Source organism: Nomascus leucogenys, chromosome 3, assembly GCF_006542625.1.
Source record: "Nomascus leucogenys isolate Asia chromosome 3, Asia_NLE_v1, whole genome shotgun sequence".
In the NCBI taxonomy this organism is placed as follows: Eukaryota; Metazoa; Chordata; class Mammalia; order Primates; family Hylobatidae; genus Nomascus; species Nomascus leucogenys.
Window position 1 is genome coordinate 94,691,653 of NC_044383.1, and position 24,826 is coordinate 94,716,478.

Genomic DNA, 24,826 nt, shown 5'->3' on the forward strand with positions numbered 1-24,826 from the left:
CTACCTTCCTTGCAGGTAATTTATGAGACTCAAATAGGTTATTATGTGAGAAAGTCTTTTGAAAACTGTAAGAAATGTTACATAAATGTATGTAAGTGAAATATTAACAATAACATGCCAGAGGTGGTGGATTCTAGTCAGTGACTAGAAATGGAATGTACTCAACTTTATACAGAATTTTTAGAGCCATTTTAATTCTGGAGAGGCTCATTATATTAACAATGGCCAAGGGCCTAATCTGAATTCAGTGCTTTGGATTCCAGAAAATGCAGTTCTGATTTTTCTGAGATTGTGCAAAGGGCCTCTGTAGATAACCAGGGGTGGTTTTTGTTCTCCTGGACTTCACCTTTCCTCTGGATACTCTGGACACCTAGAGGTTTTTAGAAATTATGAATTGCCTCTTTTTTGAGACAGAGTCTTGCTCTGTTACCCAGGCTGGAGTGCAGTGGCGTGATCACGGCTCACTGCAGCCTCAACCTTCTGGGCTCATGTGAGCCTCTTGACAGCCTCTCGAGTAGCTGGGACCACAGGCACAAGCCACCACCACTACGCCCGGCTAATTTTTGTATTTTTTTTTTGAACCTCTAAGTCTACTTTATAATTTTTTTGCGGGGAGGTAGAGACAGGGTTTCAGCATATTGCCCAGGCTGGTCTCGAACTTCTGGGCTCAAGCAGTGCGCCTGCCTCAGCCTCCTAAATTGCTGGGATTATAGTTGTGAGCTACCACACCAGGCTATGAATTACTTCTTTTGCCATTATGTTTCAAAGAAAGCTGTTGAAATTTGATTTATACTATGCAGGTAAACTATCTTCATTTAGTAAGAAATGGATACTGGTTTCAAAAGGAACTGGAGTGATTGTGAATTATTTGCTGTACAGTGAGATCTAAAGATGGCTTTTTTGTTTTGTTTTGTTTTGAGAGCTGTGCTCTGTTGTCCAGGCTGGAATGCAGTGGTGCAATTTTGGCTTACTGCATCCTCTACCTCCCAGGTTCAAATGATTCTCCTGCCTCAGCCTCTTGAGTAGCTGGGACTACAGGCGCCTGTCACCACGCCTGGCTAATTTTTGTATTTTTAGTATAGGTGGGGTTTTGCCATATTGGCCAGGCTAGCCTTGAACTCCTGACTTCAGGTTATCCACCCACCTCATCCTCCCAAAGTGCTAGGATTACAGATGTGAGCCACTGTGCCCAGCCTCAAGATGGCATTTCACAGAAGCATAGAGTATTAGTGCTGCAGAGGGCCTCTGGGCCACATAGTCAAACAATGTTAGACATGTAGCTTCTGCCTTAACTGCTTCTTTTTGAGGCATCCTATTGATTTTTGGATAGCCTTAATTTTGAAAAAACTCTTAAGTAGGATGAAATTTGAGCACTTATGTAACTTCTCCCCATTCATCTTGAATCTTTCCTCAGGTGTGGTATATATAACACTAATACTGATTCCATGTGTGACCGCTCTTTTAACATATCAAGACTGATAATATTTCATTCATTTATTTACTCACTTACTCATTCATTTATCAAATTATTGGGTGCCACCTTGTCCCAATTCCATTTAATCACCTTTAAAACATTAAAGGCTTATTATATTTCTCCCATTCATTCATTCATTTCCCAAGCACTTCTTGCTGCCATCCATATGCTACATGCAGGATGCGGGGATGTATGCTAAGTGTCTTGTTAATGTCAGCAGTCTTTTGTGCTGTCAGTCAAGTCTCACAACATAGTTTCTAGATCCTTGAACTCCTTCCCTTCTTGAGATTACTATCTACTTTCTGAATGACACTCTGAAAATGTGGCCCCCATATCACAATATATTCCTTCAAGTATGGTCAGCCTAGAGCCTTGTTTAGGTTACCTTTTCTGTGTCCTGTTGCAGTAACTTTTGGTGGTCAGGTCACATTCATATCTCACTTGCGACTCTTAGAGTTATTAAAACAGGTCTCTCCTGTTTGTATTTGATTTATTATTTTTTTCTATTTAAACATAAATTACTTTTTTTCTTTCTTTTTTTTTGAGATGGAGTCTTGCTCTGTCACCCAGGCTGGAGTGCAATGGCATGATCTCAGCTCACTGCTATCTCCATTTCCTGGGTTCAAGAGATTCTCCTGCCTCAGTCTCGTGAGTAGCTGGGATTACAGGCACATGCTACCATGCCTGGCTAATTTTTGCATTTTTAGTAGAGACAGGGTTTCACAATGTTGGCCGGGCTGGTCTAGAACTCCTGACGTTGTGATCTGCCCAACTTGGCCTCCCAAAGTGCTAGGATTACGGGCGTGAGCCACTGCACATGGCCTAAAAATAAATTACTTTTAATTATAAAAATACTACATCATATTTACAGTAGAAAATATAGAAAAGACAACTGCTGTTAACTTTAATTTTTCTTTCCTCTTTTTGTTTTTTTTGGAAACAGGGTTTTGCCCAGTCGCCCAGGCTGGAGTACAGTGGTGTGATCACAGCTCACTGCCGCCTAAACCTCCCAGGTTCAAGTGATCCTCCCACCTCAGTCTCCTGAGTAACTGAGACTACAGGCGAGCACCACCATGTCTGGCTACTTTTTGTATTTTTTGTAGAGATGGGGTCTCGCCATGTTGCCCAGGCCTATAGTACTGCTATGAATATGTTTGTACATATATTTGGTGCATATATGTATGCTTTCTGTTGGGCAGATACCAAATAATAGAATTGCTGGGTGATTTTATACATATGTTCAGCTTTAGTAGACAAGGCCAGTTTTCTAAAATGGTTATATCAATGTATCTTTCCATTAGCAGTGTGTGAGATTTCAGTTACTATGCATCCTCATGAACAGCTGGTATTCTTTTTAATTTTAGTCACTCTAATAAGTGTGTACTGATATCTCATTATGATTTTATTTTGCTTTTCCCTGATGCATTTTAAGGTTGAATACTTTTTTTATATATTTACTGGACATTTGGATAGGCTCTTTTGTGACATGCACATTGTCTGTTTCTTAATGAGTGGCAGTTCTTTATATAATCTTGATGTAAGTCCTTTGTCAGATACATAGATTGCAAGTATTTTCTCCCAGTCTGTAGCTAGCTTTTTAATTTTATTTTTTCATTTATCTCTTATCTTATAAGTGGTGTGTAAGGCCAGCTTTTTCATTAAAAAAATTTTTTTTGAGACTAGATCTCTCTGTGTCATCCAGGCTGGAGTGCAGTGGTACAATCATGGTTCACTGCAGCCTGGACCTCCTTGGCTCAAGCAATCCTCTCACCTCAGCCTCCCGAGTAGCTGGGACAACAGGCATGTGCCACCACATCCAGCTAATTGTTAAAATTTTTTATAGAGACAGCATCTCTCTATGTTGCCCAGGTCATTCTCAGACTCCTGGCCTCAAGCTATCCTCCCACCTTGGCCTCTCAAAGTGTTGGGATTACCAGCATGAGCCACTGTGTCCAATTTAGCTTTTTCATTGCTAATGGAGTCTTTTCATGAACAGAAGCTCCAAATTTTATTTTACTTATTTAATTTTAATTTTTTTAGAGATGGGGTTTTGCTCTGTTGCCCAGGCTAGAGTGCAGTGATGCAATCATAGCTCACTGCAGCCTCAAACTCCTGGGTTCAAGCGATCCTCCTATTTTAGCTTTCCAAGTAGCTAGGACTACAGGGTTGTGCCTAGATGAAGAAGTTCTAAATTTTATTTATTTTATTATTTATTTATTTAGAGACAGAGTCGCACTCTGTCACCCAGGCTGGAGTACAGTGGCACAATCTTGGCTCACTGCAACCTCTCCACCTCCCAGGTTCAAGTGATTCTTTTGCCTCAGCCTCCTGAGTAGCTGGGACTACAGGCGTGTGCCACCACGCCCAGCTGCTTTTTTGTATTTTTAGTAGAGATGGGGTTTCACCATGTTGGCCACGCTGGTCTCAAACTCCTAACCTCAGGTGATCTGCCTGCCTTGGCCTCCCAAAGTGCTGGGATTACAGGTGTGAGCCACTGCGCCCGGCCAAGAAGTTCTAAATTTTAATGTAGTCCAATTTAGCAATCTTTTTGTGGTGTGTCCTGTTTAAGAAATCTTTGCTTACCTCAAGGTCACGAAGGTATTTTTATATGTTCTTTTAGAAGCTTTATTGTTTTACCTTTCATGTTTAGATCTATGATACCTCTGGAATTAAGTTTTGTGTATGACATTAGGTTAGGGTCAAGATTTATTTTTCTTTGTGTGGATATCCAGTTGATCCAGCAACATTTTTTATATAGAGCATCTTTTTTTTCTGGGCTACTGCAGTGCTGCTTTTGACATAAATCAAGTGACCGTGTATGTGTGGGCTTCTATTTTGTTCCATTGGTCTATTCTTGTACCAGTATCACACTGTCCTAACTCTGTAGTTTTATAATAAGTTTTAATATCTGGTTGTGTAAGTCCTCCAACTTTGTTCTTTTTCAAGATTGACCAGACCTGAGCTTTGATACCATCGTCATTAGCCACATGTGGACACTGAGCACTTGAAATGTGTAATATGACTGGGGAACAAAATTTTTAATTTCATTTAATTTTAGTTAAATATAAAATTTAAAAAGGATACTTGATTCTGCTGTTGGAAAACCGTTCAGCTATTGGAAAACTTTTAAATATTCTTGGAACATCTTGGGAAAGTGAATCTACTTTTTCTCCACTGTAGATTTTATGAAGTCTAAATACAACTTAAATATTTCCAATGAAAATTTAGATTCCAAATTGAGATGTGTTGCAGGTGTCAAATACTTTAAGACCTAATAGAAAAAAAGAACACAAAATATTAATAATTAAAAAATTTTTATTTTATGTTGATTACATGCCAATTACAATTCTTGATGTCAACAACTCTCAGGGGTTTGAGATTTTTACCCAGCTTGCAAGACAACACTTTAGCTTGTTACTGTTTCATGGATGTTGGAAAAAGACATGGAACTCCTGGATCAGAGATAAAGAACTTTATCATGGACTAGCAGGCAACGTGAGCTTAATTCCCCTTGTTCCTTGCCTCAGTTCCATTGCCTCAGTTCCCCTTGTTCCTCAAGTCCCATGGGGCTATTCAGAGGTCGGTCCAGGTGGGTGATGTATACTCAGCAGGTTTGGTTTGTGTCATGGTTTAGGAACCCCAAGCTTAGGAAACCTCATCTTTTATAAGGGTTGCAAACAAGCCTTCCCAGCTTTTGACCTGGGGGAGACGTTATTATACTAGACAGCAAACAAGCCTGCAGCATTTACATTTCCATCAGCAGTGTATGAGGTTCTAATTTCTCTGCATCTTCTCTAACACTAGTTATTGTCTGTCTTATCATTGCAATCCTAGTAGATGTGAGATGGTATCTCATTTTAGTTATGATTCATATTTCCCAGATGACTAATGATATTGAGTATCATTTCATGTGTTTATTGACCATTTATATATCTTTGGAGAAATGTCTACTTAAATCCTTTGTCCATTTAAAAATTGAATTTGCCTTTTTATTGTTGAATTGTAAAAGTTCTTTATATATTCTGGATACAGATTCCTTATCAGAGATGTGATTTGCAAATATTTTCTCCCATTCTGTGGGTTGTATTTTCACCTTCTTTTTTTTGAGACAGAGTCTTGCTCTGTCACCTAGGCTGGAGTACAGTGGGGTGATCTCAGCTCACTGCAACCTCCACCTCACGGGCTCAAGTGATTCTCGTACCTCAGCCTCCAGGGTAGCTGGGAGTACAGGCGTGTGCCACCGTACCCGGCTACTTTTTGTATTTTTGTTGGAGACAGGGTTTCGCCATGTTGGCCAGGCTGGTCTCAAACTCCTCAGCTCTGAAGCAATCCTCCCACTTAAACCCCTTGAGTAGCTGCAAGTACAGGCAAGTGTGTCATTGTGCCTGGAAGTTAATATTATTTTTATTCTAGAATTCTTATTGTAATTGTGAATGGAATCCTTTTTTTTCTATTGTATTTTCCAACTGGTTATCTATGGTATGCTGAAAGATAAAGATAGTAAAATGTGTTTCTCTGTTTCCAGTATCCTTCTTTTTGGCTTAAGAGAAGGTGTAAGCCACTGCATTCTTTAAAACGTTTAAGTGGCTCCTGTGGCCTTTAAGAGTTAAATTCAAACTGCTTATCATTGCAAGGCCCTGCTTCACCTGGCTCCCTTGTACTCCTCCAGTAGTTCATCTCTTACCTCTCTCCGCCTTTCACTTTATGTCTCAGCCAAACTGAACTTGTTCTGTTTTTTCTAGTGTTTCACACTGTCGTGTTTCTGGGCCCTCTTTCAGGCTAGTACATCTCCCTCCTTCCTTCCCTCCCTTCCCATGGACCACTTCTGTCTGCCCTTCTGATCTCAATGGAAACATCATTTCCTCTGAGTACCCTTCCTAAACTCCCTAACCTAGATTACTAGCTTTGGCCCTGTGATCTTATAGCATCTGCCCCTTCCCCTTATGACATACCATACACTTTATTAGAGTTGTTTATCCACTTATTTGTGTCTACCTGTTTTTTTGTTTTGTTTTTTTTGTTTGTTTGTTTGGTTTTTGTTTTTCTTTTTTTTGAGATGGATGTGTTGGTGTGTTGCCCAGGCTGGTCTTAAACTCCGGGGCTCAAGCTATCCTCCCACCTCAGCCTCCTGAGTAGCTGGGATTACAGATGCACTCCACCATGCCCAGCTGTCACTGCTTTGAGTGCAGTTAACAGCATCCATCCAGCTCGCCACTGATGGTATTTGCAGTTTCTAGCACAGAGCTTTGTACACTATAGATACTGTATCATTATTTTTGAGCCATTTATTACTTCACGAAACTCTATTTTATACTTTTTAAAACTGATTCTTTCCAGGATAATTAAGTTATTTATTTATGTATTTTATTTTATTTTATTTTATTTTTTTGAGACAGTGTCTCGCTCTGTTGCCCAGGCTTGAGTAAAGTGGTACGATCTCTGCTCACTGCAACCTATGCCTCCTGGGTTCAAGTGATTCTCCTGCCTCAGCCTCCCGAGTAGCTGGGATTACAGGCATGCACCACCATGCCTGGATAATGTTTGTGTTTTTAGTAGAGATGGGGTTTCACCATGTTGGCCAGGTTGGTCTCAAACTCCTGACCTCAGGTGATCTGCCCGCCTCGGCCTCCCAAAGTGCAGGGATTATAGGTGTGAGCCACTGCGCCCAGCTAGGATAATTAAGTTTTTAAGCCTAAATGCACTTTAGTTAAATTCTATGTTGGTAGTTTCATCCAACTTTTGTAGCACATCAACATCTTCTTGAATTGTGATTGTGACCCAGCATGATTTGCTTCCTGATTTGGTGTCATCTTCAGATTTGAAGACTAGGTCATTTATGTCTTCATTTAGTGCTAAATATATTAATATTTTATACTTGGAGTTCAACAAAGTGTACATAAACCTAGTTATTATCAAAATTCTTAGGAGCCTGTTATGTAAAATATAAGGGCTTTTAGATGTATATGAAAAGGAATTTCTTGGCCAGCACGGTGGCTCATGCCTGTAATCCCAGCACTTTGGAAGGCCGAGGTGGGCGGATCATGAGGTCAGGAGTTTGAGACCAGCCTGGCCAACATGGTGAAACCCTGTCTCTACTAAAAATACAAAAATTAGCCCGGCGTAGTGGCGGGCGCCTGTAATCCCAGCTACTCGGATGGCTGAGGCAGGAGAATCACTTGAAACCGGGAGGGGGAGGTTATAGTGAGTGGAGATTGTGCCATGCACTCCAACCTGGGTGAAAGAGTGAAATTTCTTCTCAAAAACATAAAAAAAAGGAAAAGGAATTTCTTCCCTCCAACACTTTGGCTTTGGGCTTTTCATAGAAAAAGCTCCTGCTGCTGATTGGCTTTAGAAGAGTGCCACTTATTAGTAGAGGCAGTTGACCTTAGCATGTAGGCAGGGCCAAGCTCTAGAAAGGTTGAGGAGGATGGAGACCCAGGAGGAGTGGGTTGTTGGTTGCTCTAGGAGGCTTGAGTACTTCAGATATGAGAACCTGAAAGAGGTTTGTGTTTTGATTTTCTGTTACCTGCCTGTGACAAATGGGAGCACAGCCTTCATTAGTCTATAGTATTATGGTTGTTTGAGTAAGAGTGAAATCCTGGTGTTTTGGGTCACTTAGCTTCAGATCCTGGCTTGGACACTCACTTAACTTTTTAAGGTATTTTAGTTTCTTCATGTATAAGGAATAATAATGCCTAACTCAGGTTTTTCTGGAGAAGTAAGATAATATACAGAAAGTGCTATTTGTGCACTGGCTATATAGTAAGCACTTTTTTTTTTTTTTTTTGGAGATAGGGCCTCTGTTGCCCAGGCTGGAGTACAGTGGCATCATCTCAGCTCACTGCAGCCTCGACCTCCAGAGCTCAGGTGATCCTTCCACCCCAGCCTCCCAAGTCGCTGGGACTACAGGCGCATGCCACCATGCTGGATTAATTTTTGTATTTTTTGTAGAGATGGGGTTTCGCCATGTTGCCCAGGGTGGTCTTGAACTCCGGAGCTCAAGAGATACTTTATTTTATTTTATTTTAAGATAGGATCTCACTCTGTCATCCAGGCTGAGTGCAGTGATACGATCATGGCTCACTGTGGCCTTGATCTCCCAAGCTCAAGTGATCCTCCCACTTCAGCCCCACAGAGTAGCTGGGACTATAGGTGCATGCCACCCCACCCAGCTGATTTTTTATTTTTTTGTAGAGACAGGGTCTTGTCATGTTGCCTAGGCTGGTCTTGAACTCCTGGACTCAAGCGATACTCCCTCCTTGGCCTCCTACAGCCGTGAGCTACCACACCTGGCCAGAAGGATAGTTTTCTTTACTTTGGATACACCTTACATTTGTATAGATATATGTAATTTTGCATGTCTTCAATTCTTTCCTTTAATCATGGATGTTTTTGAGTTGGAAATTTTTTATAGAATGTTTCTAGCTCAACGCCACTTTACTAATAAGTTGTAAGTTTTGTGCACATTATATGACATCTTTATTGATTTTGAGTATGCAGTTGGAGATGGATTCTCAAAAAACATTGACCTCAAGTATTAAAATAACCTTAAGAAAGAAGCAAAGCTTTTACATATATATATATATTTTTTTTTTCTTGAGACAGGGTCTTGCTCTTTCACCCAGGCTGGAGTGCAGTGGTATGATCTCAGCTCACTGCAATCTTCACCTCCAGGGTTCAAGCAATTCTTCTGCCTCAGCCTCCCGAGTAGCTGGGACTACAGGCATGTGCCACCATGCCTGACTAATTTTTGTATTTTTAGTAGAGATGGGGTTTCACCATGTTGGCCAGGCTGATCTTGAACTCCTAACCTCAGAGGATCCACCTGCCTCAGCCTCCCAAAGTGTTGGGATTACAGACGTGAGCCACCGTGCCCAGCCTAAAATATAATTTTAAAAAGAAAATGTTTACTTTCTGTTGAAAGATTCTGGTCCCTCATTTTTCCTAAGTTGCTAAAGAGTATCAAATATAGAGGCCAGGCAAGTGGCTCATGCCTGTGATCCCAGCACTTTGGGAGCCCGAGGCAGGAGGATCACTTGAGGCTAGAAGTTCAAGACCAGCTTGGGCAACATAGTGAGACCCTGTCTCTACAAAAAAGTAAAAAAAATAAAAAATTACTCCGGCATGTAGTGCGTACCTGTAGTCCCAGCTACTGGGGAGACTGAGTTGAGAGAATCACTTGAACCCAGGAGTTGAGCCCAGGAATTTGAGGCTGCAGTGCTATGCTTGAGCCACTGCACTCTAGCCTGGACAAAAGAGAGAGACCTTGTCTCTAAAATAAAGTAATAATAATAAAAAAGAATGTCAATACAATACAGATATTGAATCTAGTCCAACTTAAAGCACCAAAGAACACATAGGCCCCATGTTCCCTTTGCTATTATCACCCTAGCTATGTGGAAACAGTGTCAATACAATTAAGCTTTATGACATATGTCAAGATTAAGATTATCTTGCCTGTGTCAACAATGTTTCCCCTTATGTTCTTTTTTTGGTTGTGAGATAGAGTCTCGCTGTGTTGCCCAGTACAACTACAGTGCAGTGGTGCGATCATAGATCATAGTTCACCGTGGCCTTGAACTCCTGTGCTCTAGTGATCCTCCCACCTTGGCTTCCTAAAGTGCTGGGATTACAGGTATGAGCCATTGCACCCAGCCTTCCTCTCATGTTCTTAAGATGCAGCAGTCCAGGTATCCTGATTTCACAGGTAGAAGTACAAAGGTAGGAAGGAGCGAGTCCCTGTCCTGGTCTCCTTTTGAAGAGCATCGGGGAAGACTTTGCCAGAAGCTAACTTACCCATTAGGCATCATTGGCCAGGGTGGTGATCACATGCTCAGTCCACCATGGAGAACAACGTTATCATGATTTAGAGCTGAAACGGTGGAGTCAGGTAAGGAATCTGGAGGTTATTATTCCAGAGCCCACATTCCTTCCACTACTGTAACATCCTGCCTTCCTGCTATACTGGGGGCCACAGATGCCACTTCCTGGCTTTGGGAACATGGACAAGTTACTTCGCCTCTCTGTGCCTCAGTTTCTTCATCTTTAAAGTAGGGATAATATTAGTACCTACCTCAAAGGGTAGTTGTGAAGATCGAATCAGTTAATGTACAGAAATTCCTTAGAAAAGTAACCTGTTACTTAATAAATACTCAGTAAAGGTTAGCAATTGCTACTGTTATTAACTACATGATCTTGGTCTATTAACCTACAATGCCAACTCTCTGATCCAAATCATAGACATTGCTTTCTCTCTTTCTTTTATTTATTTATTTATTTTCTTTAAGACAGGGTCTCACTGTTGCCCAGGCTGGAGTGCAGTGACATAATCATGGCTCACTGCAGCCTTAACCTTCCTGGGCTTAAGTGATTCTCCCATCTCAGTCTTCTATGTAGCTGGTACAACAGGTGTGCATCACCACACCTGGCTAAGTTTTGTATTTTTTGTAGAGACGGAATTTCACCATGTTGCCTAGGCTGGTCCTGAACTCCTGGACTCCAGTGATCTGCCTGCTTCGGCCTCCCAAATTGCTATGATTACAGGCATGATCCACTGAGTCCAGCCCATGGATATCGCTTAACTCAACTATTTGAATAGTCTCATAATTTCTACTTCCACATAAAAAAATACATAATAGTTTTATCGAAAATAATTCACAGCTGGGTGCAGTGGCTCATGCCTGTAATCCCAGTACTTTGGGAGGCCAAGGCGGGTGGATCACCTGAGGTCAGGAGTTTAAGACCAGCCTGGCCAACATGGTGAAACCCCATCTCTACTAAAAATACAAAAAATTAGCCAGGCGTGGTGGTGGGTGCCTGTAATCCCAGCTACTTGGGAGGCTGAGGCAGGAAAATTGCTTGAACCCGGAAGGTGGAGGTTGCAGTGAGCCGAGATCGCTCCATTGTACTCCAGTCTGGGCAACAAAGGTGGAACTCCATCTCAAAAAAAGAAAAAAAAAGATAAGAAAATAATTCACATACTATATAATCCACGCATTCTGCTTCTGCTTTGCATTCCTAGTCTTATTTTCTAAAGCAATCTTTTATTATCAAGTGTTATTATCTTCAATAATATCTTGTACCCTGATCAAAACCTTCTTCTGCTTCTTTTTTTTTTTTAAGAGATGGAGTCTTGCTCTGTCGCCCAGGCTGGAGTGCTGTGGTGCGATCTCGGCTCACCGCAACCTCCACCTCCCAGGTTCAAGCAATTCTCCTACCTCAGCCTCCCGAGTAGCTGCGACTACAGGCACACGCCACCATGCCCGGCTAATTTCTTTTGTGTTTTGGTAGAAATAGGGTTTCACCGTGTTGCCTAGGCTGGTCTCAAACTCCTGAGCTCAGGCCATTCGCCCGCCTCAGCCTCCCGAAATTGCTAGGATTACAGGCGTGAGCCAGCACTCCGAGCCCCTTCTGCTTCTTAGAGGGGTTAAGTTTAATAATAATAAAAAAAGGAAATAAAGAAAAACAAAACAAAACAGAAAAACCTTCTCCTTGTTCTCAATCCTACTTATAAAACCTGCCTTCCTTACCATGGCTTTTAATGCCCTACGTCATTTAGTTCTTGTACTTTTTTTTTTGAGACAGCATCTTGCTGTCACCCAGGCTGGAGTGCAGTGGGGTGATGTTGGCTCATGCAAACTTTGCCTCCTGGGTTCAAGTGATTCTCGTGCTGCAGCCACATGAGTAGATGGGATTACAGGCATGCACCAGCATGCCCAGCTAATTTTTGTATTTTTAGTAGAGACGAAGTTTCACCATGTTGGCCAGGCTGGCTTCAAGTGATCACCGCCCGCCTCAAGTGATCTGCCCGCCTCGAACTCCTGGCCTCAAGTGATCTGCTGGCCTTAGTCTCCCAAAGTATTGGGATTACAGGTGTGAGCCACTGTGCTGGGTCTCTTATTGTCCTTTCCAACCTCTTCTTGTAGCACATACTCTACCTTGCTCATTTGCATCAACCATATAAACTTCTTTTCTCTTCCCTCGAAAATGTGAAGCTTATTTCCATTTCCACTTTGCCTCATCTATAACCTTAGGCTGGGATATTATTGATATTTCTCATGGGTGACTCCTTTTGGCATTCAAGTGTCAATTTAATGTGTTTTTCACAGAAAGGCTTTTTCCTGATAATCTGTAGGAGTCTCTGGTCATTCCTTGGCACAGTTCTTCTCAACCTTTAATGTGCATGTAAAACACCAAAGTATTTTGTTGAAAATGCAAATTTTGATTCAGAGGGCTGGGGTAGGGCCTCAGATTCTGTATGCCTTCCTTCCTTCCTTGTTCTCTTTTCTTTCCTTCCTTTTTTGTCGCTTTTTTAGAGATAGGGGCTTCCTTTGTTTCCCAGGCTGGAGTGCAGTGTTATAATCATAGCTCACTGTAACCTCAAACTCCTGGTCTCAAGTGATCAGCCTCCCACGGTGCTGAGATTACAGGCATGAGCCACTGTGCACAGCCCAACAGTTCTTTTTTAAACAATGGTTCTTGGGTTGGATGTGGTAGCTCATGCCTGTAATTCCAGATCTTTGGGAGGCCAAGGCTGAAGGATCGTTTGAGCCCAGGAGTTCAAGACCAGCCTGGGCAACATAGGGAGAACTCCTCTCTACAAAAAATGAAATATGAGCCAGGAATGGTGGTGTGCACCTGTAGTCCCAGCTACTCGGGAGAATGGAGGGGAAGGATAGCTTGAGCCTGGAAGGTTGAGGCTGCAGTGAGCCATGATCATGCCACTGCACTCCAGCATGGGCCACAGAATGAGAGACCCTGTTTAAAAAAAAAATTATAAAACATTGGTTCTTATCTTGTTTAAAAATCAGAAAGTTGTATATTTAGAGGACTTGCCTCAGATTAAACATACTCACACATAATATTCTTTCTTTTATAGAACTCATAAATTAATTGACAAATAATTGTATATATTTATGGGGTATACTCTGATTTTTTTTTTTTTTTTGAGACGGCACCTTGCTCTGTTGCCCAGGCTGGAGTGCAGTGGTGCGATCTCAGCTCACTGCAAGCTCCGCCTCCCAGGTTCACGCCATTCTCCTGCCTCAGCCTCCGAGTAGCTGGGACTACAGGCACCTGCCACCACGCCTGGCTAATTTTTTGTATTTTTAGTAGAGACGAGGTTTCACTGTGTTAGCCAGGATGGTCTCAATCTCCTGACCTCGTGATCTGCCCACCTTGGCCTCCCAAAGTGCTGGGATTACAAGCGTGAGCCACCGCGCCCAGCCCACTCTGATGTTTTAACAGATATATATGTTCTAGAAAGATTAAATCAAGTTAATAACATCCATCACCTCAACTCCTTATCATATGTTTGTGATGAGACCATTTAAAATCCATTATTAATTTTGAAATATACAATATACAATTTTATTTTAATTTCAAGAGGCTCCAAGACACCTACCTCCCCTTAAGTCTGTCTTGGATGCCAACTCAGACCTTTTTAAGAAAAAAAAGCCCTATATTTATTATATAACAATTCTTGTAAGGATATCAGTGACAATTTGGATTGCCTCTTCTTTTTGGATGGTGCTATTAAGAAGAACATGATTATGAATTGGTAATTACCTGTTTACTGCACAGACAAAATCAATCCCCTGAGACCGTGGCATTGCAGTAGAGAAAAGAGTTTAACTGATGCAAGGCAGTCCCACACAGGAGAACTGGAGTTATCCCTCAAATCAGTCTCTCTGCAGGGTTAGAGCTGAGGGTTTTTATGGACAATTTCACGGGCAGGGGGCTAGGGAATGGCGCTGTTGATTGGTTGGGGATGAAATAATAGGGGTGTGGAAATTGATCCTCATGCGCTGAGTCCAACTGTGGGTGGGACAACAGGACCAGTTGAGTCATGAGTCCAGGTGGGGTAAGTCTGAAAGACATTTCAGCAAAACCAATCTTAGGTTCTATAACAGTGATGTTACTTGTAGAAGCAGTTGGAGAAGTCACAAATCTTGTGACCTCTGGCCACATGACCCCTGAGCAGTAGGGGATTGTAGAAACTTGGCCTACATTTTAGCAGAGTTCGGGCTCCTCCCATAATTTTATTCTTGTAGGCTTTCATTAGCCTTACAAAGGTGGCTTTTGGTTTTTGAGAAAGGGTGGGGTTAGCTTAAGGGAGGGAGCAATAATATTGTCATCATTATTTTAAAGTTAAACTATAAACTAAATTCATCCTAAAGTTAGCTTGGCCTGTGCCCAGGAATGATCAGGCAGAGCTTGGAGGTAAGAAGCAAGGTGGAGTCAACTATGTCAGATTTCTCTTACTGTCGTAAATTTGTAAAAACAGTTTGTTTATTATATATTATTTGTTTAATGTAGTAAGATTAGTTAAGGGGAGCATATTAGCATAAACTTGGGATTCCACAGCTTCAGGAGAATTTTATTTGTTCCAAACTTATGTTTTAAAGTGAAAATGGGACCAGGCGCGGTGGCTCACGCTTGTAATCCCAGCACTTCGGGAGGCCGAGGCGGGCGGATCACGAGGTCAGGAGATCGAGACCACGGTGAAACCCCGTCTCTACTAAAAATACAAAAAATTAGCCGGGCGTGGTGGCGGGCACCTGTAGTCCCAGCTACTCGGAGAGGTTGAGGCAGGAGAATGGCGTGAACCTGGGAGGCGGAGCTTGCAGTGAGCCGAGATTGTGCCACTGCACTCCAGCCTGGGCAACAGAGCGAGACTCCGTCTCAAAAATAAAATAAAATAAAATAAAGTGAAAACGGAAAAATTGAAGGAAATCACTTCTTTTCTTGCAGATAGCATTCCCATAAAGATGGTGAATGTCTCTAAAACCCTCTAGACTTTCTGTAACATGTGTGGCATGTGGCAAGTACCAACTTCACGACAAGATCAGGATAAGAAGGGCAAGGATTCTCTGTGTGCCCAAGGAAAGTGGCGTTATGATAGGAAGCAGAGTGACCATCATCATCATAGGCAGACTAAGCTGATTTTCCAGAAAAAGGCTAAAACAAAAAGAAGACTGTGCTGAGACTTGAATGCGTTGAGCCCAACTGCAGATCTAAGAGAATGCTGGCCATAAGAGATGCAAGCATTTTGAACTGGGAAGAGATAGGAGAAAGGCCAAGTGTTGATCTAGTTTCTAAGTATCATCTTTTGTTTTATTATGCAGATAATAAAATCTTGAGGTTACATTTACTTAAAAAAGTTGGAGAAAATAAAAGTAATTACGACTATACACAAAGCCTGAGGAAACTCATTTTTTCCCTGGGGAAAGTAAAACTAAATAGGAGTAATTTTTACAGTATCAAGGAAGTTTTAATAGGTTATTCAGATGTAGGACACAAGATATTGATGAAATCTTTCAGCAAGTGGGCTGTGGAGTATAGTAGGATCTTCCTGAAACTTAGTTTAGGAGAATATAGTGAAATAAGGTATAAAATTGAAGTATTCGAAAGAATAGCTCAGACTTTTTGGGTTCCTAAAATCTTTCATTTATGTTTGTAAATTAGTGTGTGGAACTTCCGCATAGCATTTTCCCACTGTCCATTTGGAGTACAATAAGACAAATTAATACGAATCAAAATAATATGGCAGCAGCATCACATAATTTGTGTACACTGATGTAGTAACAGATTTAATTTAATGCAGCTTTTGGGAAGTCTTTTGTATTTCAATTTATACAGCTGCTATCCAGGGCTAAGCTGGCCAATCTGTCAGCCTTGAGTATCTTGCCTGACTGATTCTCTTTTTATCTCTGCTGACTAGCTGAATTTATGCCTCATCTTCACTGTACCTTGGTTTTCTTTTCTGAAAACTGGGAATGAAGTCTACATTATTAAATCAAGATGTTAGGCTAGTGAAAATAAAAGTAGAAGGACTTTAAGCCTCTCCAAAGGCAGATGCCAAGATAAACAGTATGTTTTGCCCACAATACTGATATTTCCTATGATTAACTTTTAAACACTTTGTAATTAATTAATTAATTAATTTAGACAGGGTCTCATTCTGTCACCCAGGCAGGAGTGCAGTGGCACGATCTCCACTCACTGCAGCCTCAACCTCCCAGGCTCAAGTTATCCTCCCACCTCAGCCCTCCGAGTAGCAATAGTTCCTAGTAGTAGTAATCCCTATAGGACTAGAGGCATATACCATTATGCCTGGCTAATTAAATTTTTTTTTTTTCCATCTGTAAACACAGAGGTTTCACTATGTTTCCCAGGCTGGTCTTGAGCTCCTGGACTCAAGAGATCTTTTCACCTCAGCCTCCCAAAGTGCTGGGATTACAGGCGTGAGCCACTGTGCTTGGCCAAAACAATTTTTATTTATCTTATTTTTATTTTTTTTAGAGTTGAGGTCTTGCTATGTTGCCAAGGCTGGAGTGCAGTGGCTATTCACAGATATGATCATGGTGCTCTGCAGCCTCCAACTTTTGGTTTCAAGGGATCCTCCTGCCTCAGCCTCCCAAGTAGCTGGGACTGCAGATGTGCACCACTCCACCTAGCCTCAGCTTTAAAAAATTAGGTATTATTTATTTATTTATTTTGAGACATAAGTAAATATGCTCTGTGGATGGTAGTCTCAGGCCTGTTGTGTTAACCCTTTTATGCACATTATTTGTACTAAATATAATCCTCTAAAGTGAGGCTGTTGGGAAATAGGGGTGGTGTGGGTATGTGAATGAGGGGGATATGAAGAGGGTGGGACTTTGTGCCCCCCTTCCCACTTTTCTCTTTAATAAATTGAGGATTCTATGGAAGATTTTGTATGTAAAAAACGTACAGCTATTAAAAAAGTTTGAAAACCACTCCTTTAAACAATGAGATGAATTTCAAGCCAAAGATTGATAAAATCACATTTGGATTTTAGTAAGATCAGCCCTGGAGTTGGCGGAAGATATTTTACAGATCATGATAGTGGTAAATTTGGCACAGTGGTGGTGATCAGAGTCATACATCAGTACATGGAGGCTATGCATTGATTTGACCTAAAATAGTGGGACATCTTGAAGGGAGTGGCCTGCAGGTCAAAGCTGGATTAAAAGATTTTCTGATTTGCAATTGGTTAAGGAAACAAAGCTTTGTCTAAAAATTTCAGGTCAACAGAAAAGAATGTTAGCTCTGGCTCGTGAGCATAACCTCCTCCAGGCCCCTCAGGAAGAAATTTAGAACAAAGAATAGTGGTCAGAATTCAGTCCTCTGTTCCCTCTTATCTGAGGTCTGTGTGCCAGTGGATCCATTTGGTAGGGGTTGGAGTTTCTGAAAAACAACTCAGTGACATATATTAAGATGTTATCTTTAGTTTCTGTAGGGAACATCTCTAACTTCCTTGGCCATGATTTTGAGCTCCTATTATCTTCTTGCTTATCAAGTGGCTCATTTACTTCTCAGGGCTAGGTAGGTGTCTGGAATTTCCCTTGAAGAAATTCCAGATTTTTCTTTATTTCCACGTTGCAGGGGGCATGGCAGGCCCTAAGAGAGACCCCTGCTTCCTTTAAAGGGCTCAAGCTGGGGTGGTAGGATGAGGAAGGAGAGGAGGGAATGAATTAGAGAATATTTCGCATACAAAATTGAGTAGCATCGATGATGGATTGGCTGAGAACCTGGTTGAGGAATAGAGAACAGGATTGTGGGAGGAAGAGGAATATATCAGTAATCACTCTGAAGTTTCTCACTTGGTTGACTCCAGAAGTCTAAAAGAGGGGGTAGAGACGAGCGTTTTTCTCTTGTGAGATTCTCAAATCCTGTAACACTAACTGGGTATTCAACAGTTCAGTTTGATTCTGGCACTCTTTATTTGAAGTGAGCATCAGATCCCACAAGTAAAAGGGCTCAGTCCCACAGAATGCCCCCACTTCACATGCCAGCTGCAAATGGGGTATACAGGCTACCCACATATCTACCTGGCAATTACAAATTCGGGAATTCCCATAGCCTTCCTCCCCTTTAGATTTGATAATTTGCTAGAATAGCTCACAGAACTCAGGGGAAAACGTTGCTTATGTTTACTGGTTTATGATAAAGGATACAACTCAGGGAGCCCAGTAGAAGAGATGCCTAGGGGGATACCTAGAGGTTGAATGCACCTAGATGTGTTCACCAAGCCAGAAGCTCTCCAAGTCTCCTTGAGTGTTTACAGAGCTCAATCTCTAGCCCCACCTTCCTGGGGTCAGTGCATGGGGCTGAAAGTTCCAACCTTCTACCCACTTGGTCCTTCTGGCTACCAGCCTCACCCTAGAGTCACCTCCTTAACATAAAGTCAGGTGTGATGCAATGAGTAACAGAAAACACTCCTATTACTCAGGAAATTCCAAGGGTTTTAGGAACTCTGTGCCAAGGACCAGGGTATATTTGTTATTATGCCACACTGGCAAATATCTCAAATTGCCGGGAACATTTAGGAACTCTCAACCTGCATCTCCAGCTTCAACATTGAACCCAAACCTTATCCTGGTGCTGTGAGGCCCAGTGTTCCAGGATACCCTTAGATTCTGTTTTACAGACCTTAGGCAACTATATCAGTTAGGGTACAACTTAGGCTCATGTAACAGAGACCCCAATTATACACTACTTTAAAAGCAAGATAGAAGTTTATTACTCCCTTTTTATTTCTTTTGGAGAGAGAGTCTCACTCTGTTGCCCGGGCTGGAGTGCAGTGGTGTAGGTCATAGCTCACTGCAGCCTCAAACTCCTGGGCTTAAGCCGCCTCCCACCTCAGCCTCCCCAAGTAGCTGGGACTACAGGCACATGCTAATTTTAAGCCTGGCTAATTAAAAAAAAATTTATTTTAATTTGTTATTTTTATTAGAGATGAGGTCCCACTATGTTGCCCAGGCTGGTCTCGAACTCCTGAGCTCAAGTGATCTGCCTGTCTCAGCCTCCCAAAGTGCTAGGATTACAGGTGTGAGCCACTGTGCCTGGCCAGAAGTTTATTATTCTTTTACATAAAAATCCAGGTAGGCAATCCAGAGCTGGTTTGGCAGCTCAGCATTGTTGGAGAACCAGGCTTTGTGTTTCTTGTTGCTCTGCTTCATTCAACATTCTGTGTGCATCTCATTGCCTCTTCCAGCTGCAGTCATTACACTTTCACTCCAGTTAGAGAGAGGGGAGGAAAAGGGAGCCAGGAGGATATGCCCTTTTCCTTTAATGGGGTATGTCAGAACTACACACGTTTCTGCTCATATCCCATTGTTAGAACCTGCTCACATGGCCATACCTGACTGCAAGAGAGGCCAGGAGATGTAATATGTATCTGGGCAGCCATGCATCCAGCTAAAACTTCTATTTACAAAGGTGGAACAAATAATGGAAGACAGCCGTCCCTATCTCCAACATTCATGGTATATTTAAGGACTTTTCCCCCTCTTTTGGGGAAAACGTGGACCTAACATTGTGGTTGTTAATTCTTTTCCCTAAAGTAATTTTTATGTTATTGTGACAAAGGAAACATGATGTTCAATGAAATGAATAAAATGCTGGCAGAGTACCTTTGGGAAATCTTGTTCTGAAAAATGTGCCAGGTTGCTGCTGTTTATTGTTGCTTCTAAACAGTAGAGAAGGAGTTAGCTGCTTATTAAACCTGCCCCACATAAGGAATGGAATTATGTTTGGACCTCGCCACAATCATTTCTCTCCCAGGAGAGGCCAAAAGTAGGATCAGAACACCACCCTGCTTTGAAGCAGACACTCTTGCTGTGTCTCAACTCCATGTCCAACTCCCTAAATGTTATGGAAAACAGAAAAAGATCTTAGAAGCAGAGGGCTGAAATCGATGTGGTAATATCTGAATGTTGTGTTGTCTTTGGGTAGAGAATTAAGGAGCAGTGGAAAACCCTTGGGACTAATCTTGACGTCTCTGCTTGGTGCTTAAGAACCAGAATTAGGGCTAACTCAAAGAAAGACAACTCTCTTGCTTTGGGAAGGAGATGAGGAACCCCATTGTCTCCTTTAGTGGGCTGGAAGCAAAGCAGAAGCTGTAGTAGGAATAGGCCTTCTGGAAGAGAGGTTACAATTATAGTTTATGGGTTTGAGGTTTATTTCCTTTTGTCAAAACAATTAGAAATATATTGATTGTTTAAATTTTTTTTTTTTTTTTTTGAGACCAAGTATCACTCTGTCACCCAGGCTGGAGTACAGTGGCACAATCTCTGCTCACTTCCACCGCTGCCTCCCAGGTTCAAGCAATTCTCGTGCCTCAGCCCCCTAAGTAGCTGGGATTACAAGCATGCACCACCATGCCCGGCTAATTTTTGTGTTTTTAGTAGAGATGGGGTTTCACCATTTGGCCAGGATGATCTTGAACTCCTGACCTCAAGTGATCCACCTGCCTTGGTCTCCCAAAGTGCTGGGATTACAGGCGTGAGCCACTATGCCTGGCTGAAAATGTATTTTATATTATTTTTATCAAAATGACATTTACAAAAACTGCTCAAATAGATATACTTGTAACTAGTTAAAAGTTTGAATTTGACCCTTAAGAAACATGTAGAGCACTGTGAAATGTATTTAAGAAAGTCTAAAATTTTATATGTTTTTGTTTGTAGCCTATACGGTTCAGACATCCGAGAGCGTGACCCCAACTGCCACTTCAGAGACTTATTTGAAAGCTTTGGCCGTTTGCCATGGACCTCTGGACCACTATGATTTTCTGATCAAAGCTCATGAGCTAAAGGATGATGAACATCAAAGAAGAGTCATACAGTGTTTGCAGAAATTACACGAGGACCTTAAAGGATACAATATAGAGGCAGAAGGCCTTTTTTCAAAGGTGAGGCTTGTGTGATATGAAAGATGAAACAGTTAAAAGTGTAAGCATTTTCTAAAATGGATGCAATGCAGTAGGACACAATCATGAAACAGCTTGAAAAATTTTCACCAGTTCCTTTACACAAATTCTGTTGGATACCCATTCCTGGCCTTTTGATGTTCCATAGCTTTCTTTTGCCTTCAGGGGTTTGAATAGCTTCATATTTAGGTATTTAAAAATGCAGTCCAGTCTAAATAAAAACTTCTATGGAAATCAAACTTTCCCTTTCCTCTAGCTCAGGCCTCATCCAGGGATCAGCAGTGGAAAAGGAGGAATGATGTGTTCTTTCCCTTTTCTTCCTCCTTCTTTCTCTGTTTGCCTGACATGTCTAGGGTCAGAATGAGAGGAATGAAAGATTAGAGTGAAACAGCAGCCTTAAGTGACCAGTTAGTTACTGGGGCCTTTGTATGGTAGATGCTGACATGCTGGCTCTTTGTTGAGGGTCTTATTGGTGGGTTCTTCAGGACTCCCATGGGGACCTCCACACTTCTCCAATCTTTGACGAACCTCTTATGACTCTGGGGAAGCAACTCACAACCCTGCATTCTGCTGACACCGCCTCGCCCTTGCCCTTAGCCTTCTTTGGTGGGGTCCTTTCAGGACTTTTTTTTTTTTGTTTTTTGAGACAGAGTCTTGCTCTGTCACCTAGGCTGGAGTGCAGTGGTGCAATATCATGGCTCATGGCAACCTTTGCCTCCTGGGTTCAAGCGATTGTCCCGCCTCAGCCTCCCAAGTAACTGGGTTACAAGCGTGCACCACTACACTCAGCTAATTTTTGTATTTTTAGTAGAGACGGGGTTTCACCATGTTGGCTAGGCTGGTCTTGAACTCCTGACCTCAAGTGATCCACCTGTCTCGGCCTCCCAAAGTGCTGGGATTACAGGTGTGAGCCACTGTGCCTGGCCTGGGACATTTCTTGTTGGGACATCTTTTATGGTGTCCGTGCAGGCCACAGGAAACAACATCTCCTTTCTCTACCCCTTGCTGCATGGGCAGCCTCAGTCAGCCTCCTGTCTTCAGACTTCTGCAAGCAAGAAGCAGGCACTAGTTTCTGTCTTTGTCATGCATACGCCTTTCTCCTGGGGACTTACATCAAGTTCTCCCATGAACCCTTCCACTCTCTGCTCTGGCAGCTGCTTGTGCATTTCCTTACCTAGGCAAGCATCCAGCTGGGGAGAGCGATGTCCATCTCAGTTTATATTCAGTCCTCATCTCTTTGGATGCTTCTCTTGGGAACCCCTCGTATTTGTTACGAGATATCTGAAGGGAACACCATGGCACTCTACCCAGCTAACAACTTTATACCTTGATCACTTTCTTCAGTTTCACTTTGGTTTTAGGGCTGTTTTGCCTTTTTTTTTTTTTTTTTAACCTAATTCCTGCATGGATGTGACTAGTGTGTATATTTATTTATTTATTTATAGATGGATTTTTGCTCTATTGCCCAGGCTAGAGTGCAGTGGTGTGATCTTGGCTCACTGCAACCTCCACCTCCCAGGTTCAAGCAATCCTCCTGCTTCAGCCTCCTGAGTAGCTGGGATTACAGGCACACACCACCACACCTAGCTAATTTTTGTGCTTTTAGTAGAGATGGGGTTTCACCATGTTTGTCAGGCTGGTCTCAAACTCCTGACCTCAGGTGATCCGCCCACCTCGGCCTCCCAAAGTGCTGGGACTACAGGCATAAGCCACTGCACCTGACCTATTTATTTATTTGAGACAGAGTGTTACTCTGTTGCCCAGGCTGAAGTGCAGTGGCGTGATATCTTGGCTCACTGTAGCCTCCACCTCCCAGGTTCAAACGATTCTCCTGCCTCCCAAGTAGCTAGGATTACAGGCGCCTGCCACCATGCCTGGCTAATTTTTGTATTTTTAGTAGAGATGGGGTTTTGCATTACTGGCCAGGCTTGTCTTGAACTCCTGATCTCAAGTGATCCCCCTGCTTCGGCCTCCCAAAGTACTGGGATCACAGACATGAGCCACTGTGCCTGGCCTATTTATTTTTGGAGATACTGTCTCATTGTGTCACCCAGGTGGGGTGCAGTAGCACAATCATAGCTCACTAGTAGCCTTGAAGTCCTGGGCCCAAGTGATTCTCCTCCCGCAGCCCCCTGAGTAGGCTAGGGCTACAGGCATGCACCACGATGCTCCACTAATTTTTTAATTTTTTGTAGAGACAGGACCTTACTATGTTGCCAGGCTGGTCTTGAACTTCTAGTCTTAAGCAATCCTCCTGCCTCAGCCTCTGAAGCACTGGGATAATTGGTGTGAGTCACCACACTCAGCCTTTGTCTTTCTTTAGAGTGAGTGGGAGCTTATTTTCGCTGGTCATCAGCTTTGAGCTTTTGTTGAAATTCTATGACAACAGGAAAACTCCTGTTCCTTATCTAATATAGAAGCCAATAGTCTCATCTTTAAATTCTGGAGAAAACATTAATAGTAATAAGAGTTAAAATATGGTCCAACCTAAGAAACTAGTTTTCCTTTAATTGACTGTCCCCACCCCCTGCCAAATATGCTTTTACTGTAAAGTCTTTAGAAGAAAGGCACCGTGGAACAACCATTAGTAGTACTTTATTTAAAAACAAATGAGGGGCCAGACGCAGTGGCTCATGCCTGTAATCCCGGCACTTTGGGAAGCCGAGGTGGGCAGATCACCTGAGGTCAGGAGTTCGAGACCAGCCTGGCCAACATGATGAAACCCTGTCTCTACCAAAAATACAAAAATTAGCCAGGTGTGGTGGCAGGTGCCTGTAATCTCAGCTGCTCAGGAGGCTGAGGCAGGAGAATCGCTTGAATCCAGGAGGCGGAGGTTGCAGTGAGCCAAGATCACTCCAGCCTGGGTGACAGAGTGAGACTCCGTCTCAAAAAAAAAAAAAAAAAAAGAATAACGGCCAGGTGTGGTGGCTGAACCTATAATCCTAGCACTTTGGGAGGCCAGGGTGGAAGGATAGCTTGAAGCCAGAAGTTTGAGATCAGCCTGGATGATATAGGGAGACCCCGTCTCTACAATACAAATAAAAAACAAACAAACAAAAATGAATGAAAGTAATTTTACTTTTTAATAAAGCTCCTGAGAGTATAATTAGTTTTATTTTTATGTAAAGAAAATGTCTTCCCATTATGTTAACACCATTAGTTGAAAGAAATAGAGATTCATTTAGATTGCAGAAAGAAATGGAGATTTAGAATAAGATTATATAAGAACATAGCAATGAAAGGCATCTCCATGACACAGCTAGGCCTTACAGTGCCCTGCCATTCATGTCATTCATTGTCTTGGTCCACTTGGGCTGCTATAACAAAATACCATAAACTGGGTAGCTTATAAACAACAGAAAAAGATTTCTCATAGTTCTGGGTGCTGGGAAGGCCAAGATCAAAGTGCTGGCAAATTCAGTGTCTGGTGAGGGCCTGCTTAACTATTCGTGGGCAGCTGTCTTTTCACTGTGTCCTCACATGGCTGAAGGGACAAATGAGCTCCCTCGGGCCTCTTTTGTAAGGGCACTAATCCAACTGAGGAGGGCCCTGCTCTCATGACCTCATCACCTTCCAAAGGTCCTACCTCCTAAGAGCCTCACTTTGGGGGTTAG

At 42.3% G+C, this 24,826-nt stretch overlaps 1 protein-coding gene across 1 annotated transcript in view; it reads left to right on the plus strand.

The window, feature by feature from the left end:
- AFG1L (AFG1 like ATPase) overlaps window positions 1-24,826 on the plus strand; it is a 234,226-nt gene that overhangs the window by 10,427 nt on the left and 198,973 nt on the right. Inside the window, exon 2 of the mRNA XM_003278929.4 lies at window positions 20,971-21,194. Within this exon, the coding sequence (XP_003278977.3) occupies window positions 20,971-21,194 (224 nt within the window). The remainder of the gene's footprint in view (window positions 1-20,970; window positions 21,195-24,826) is intronic.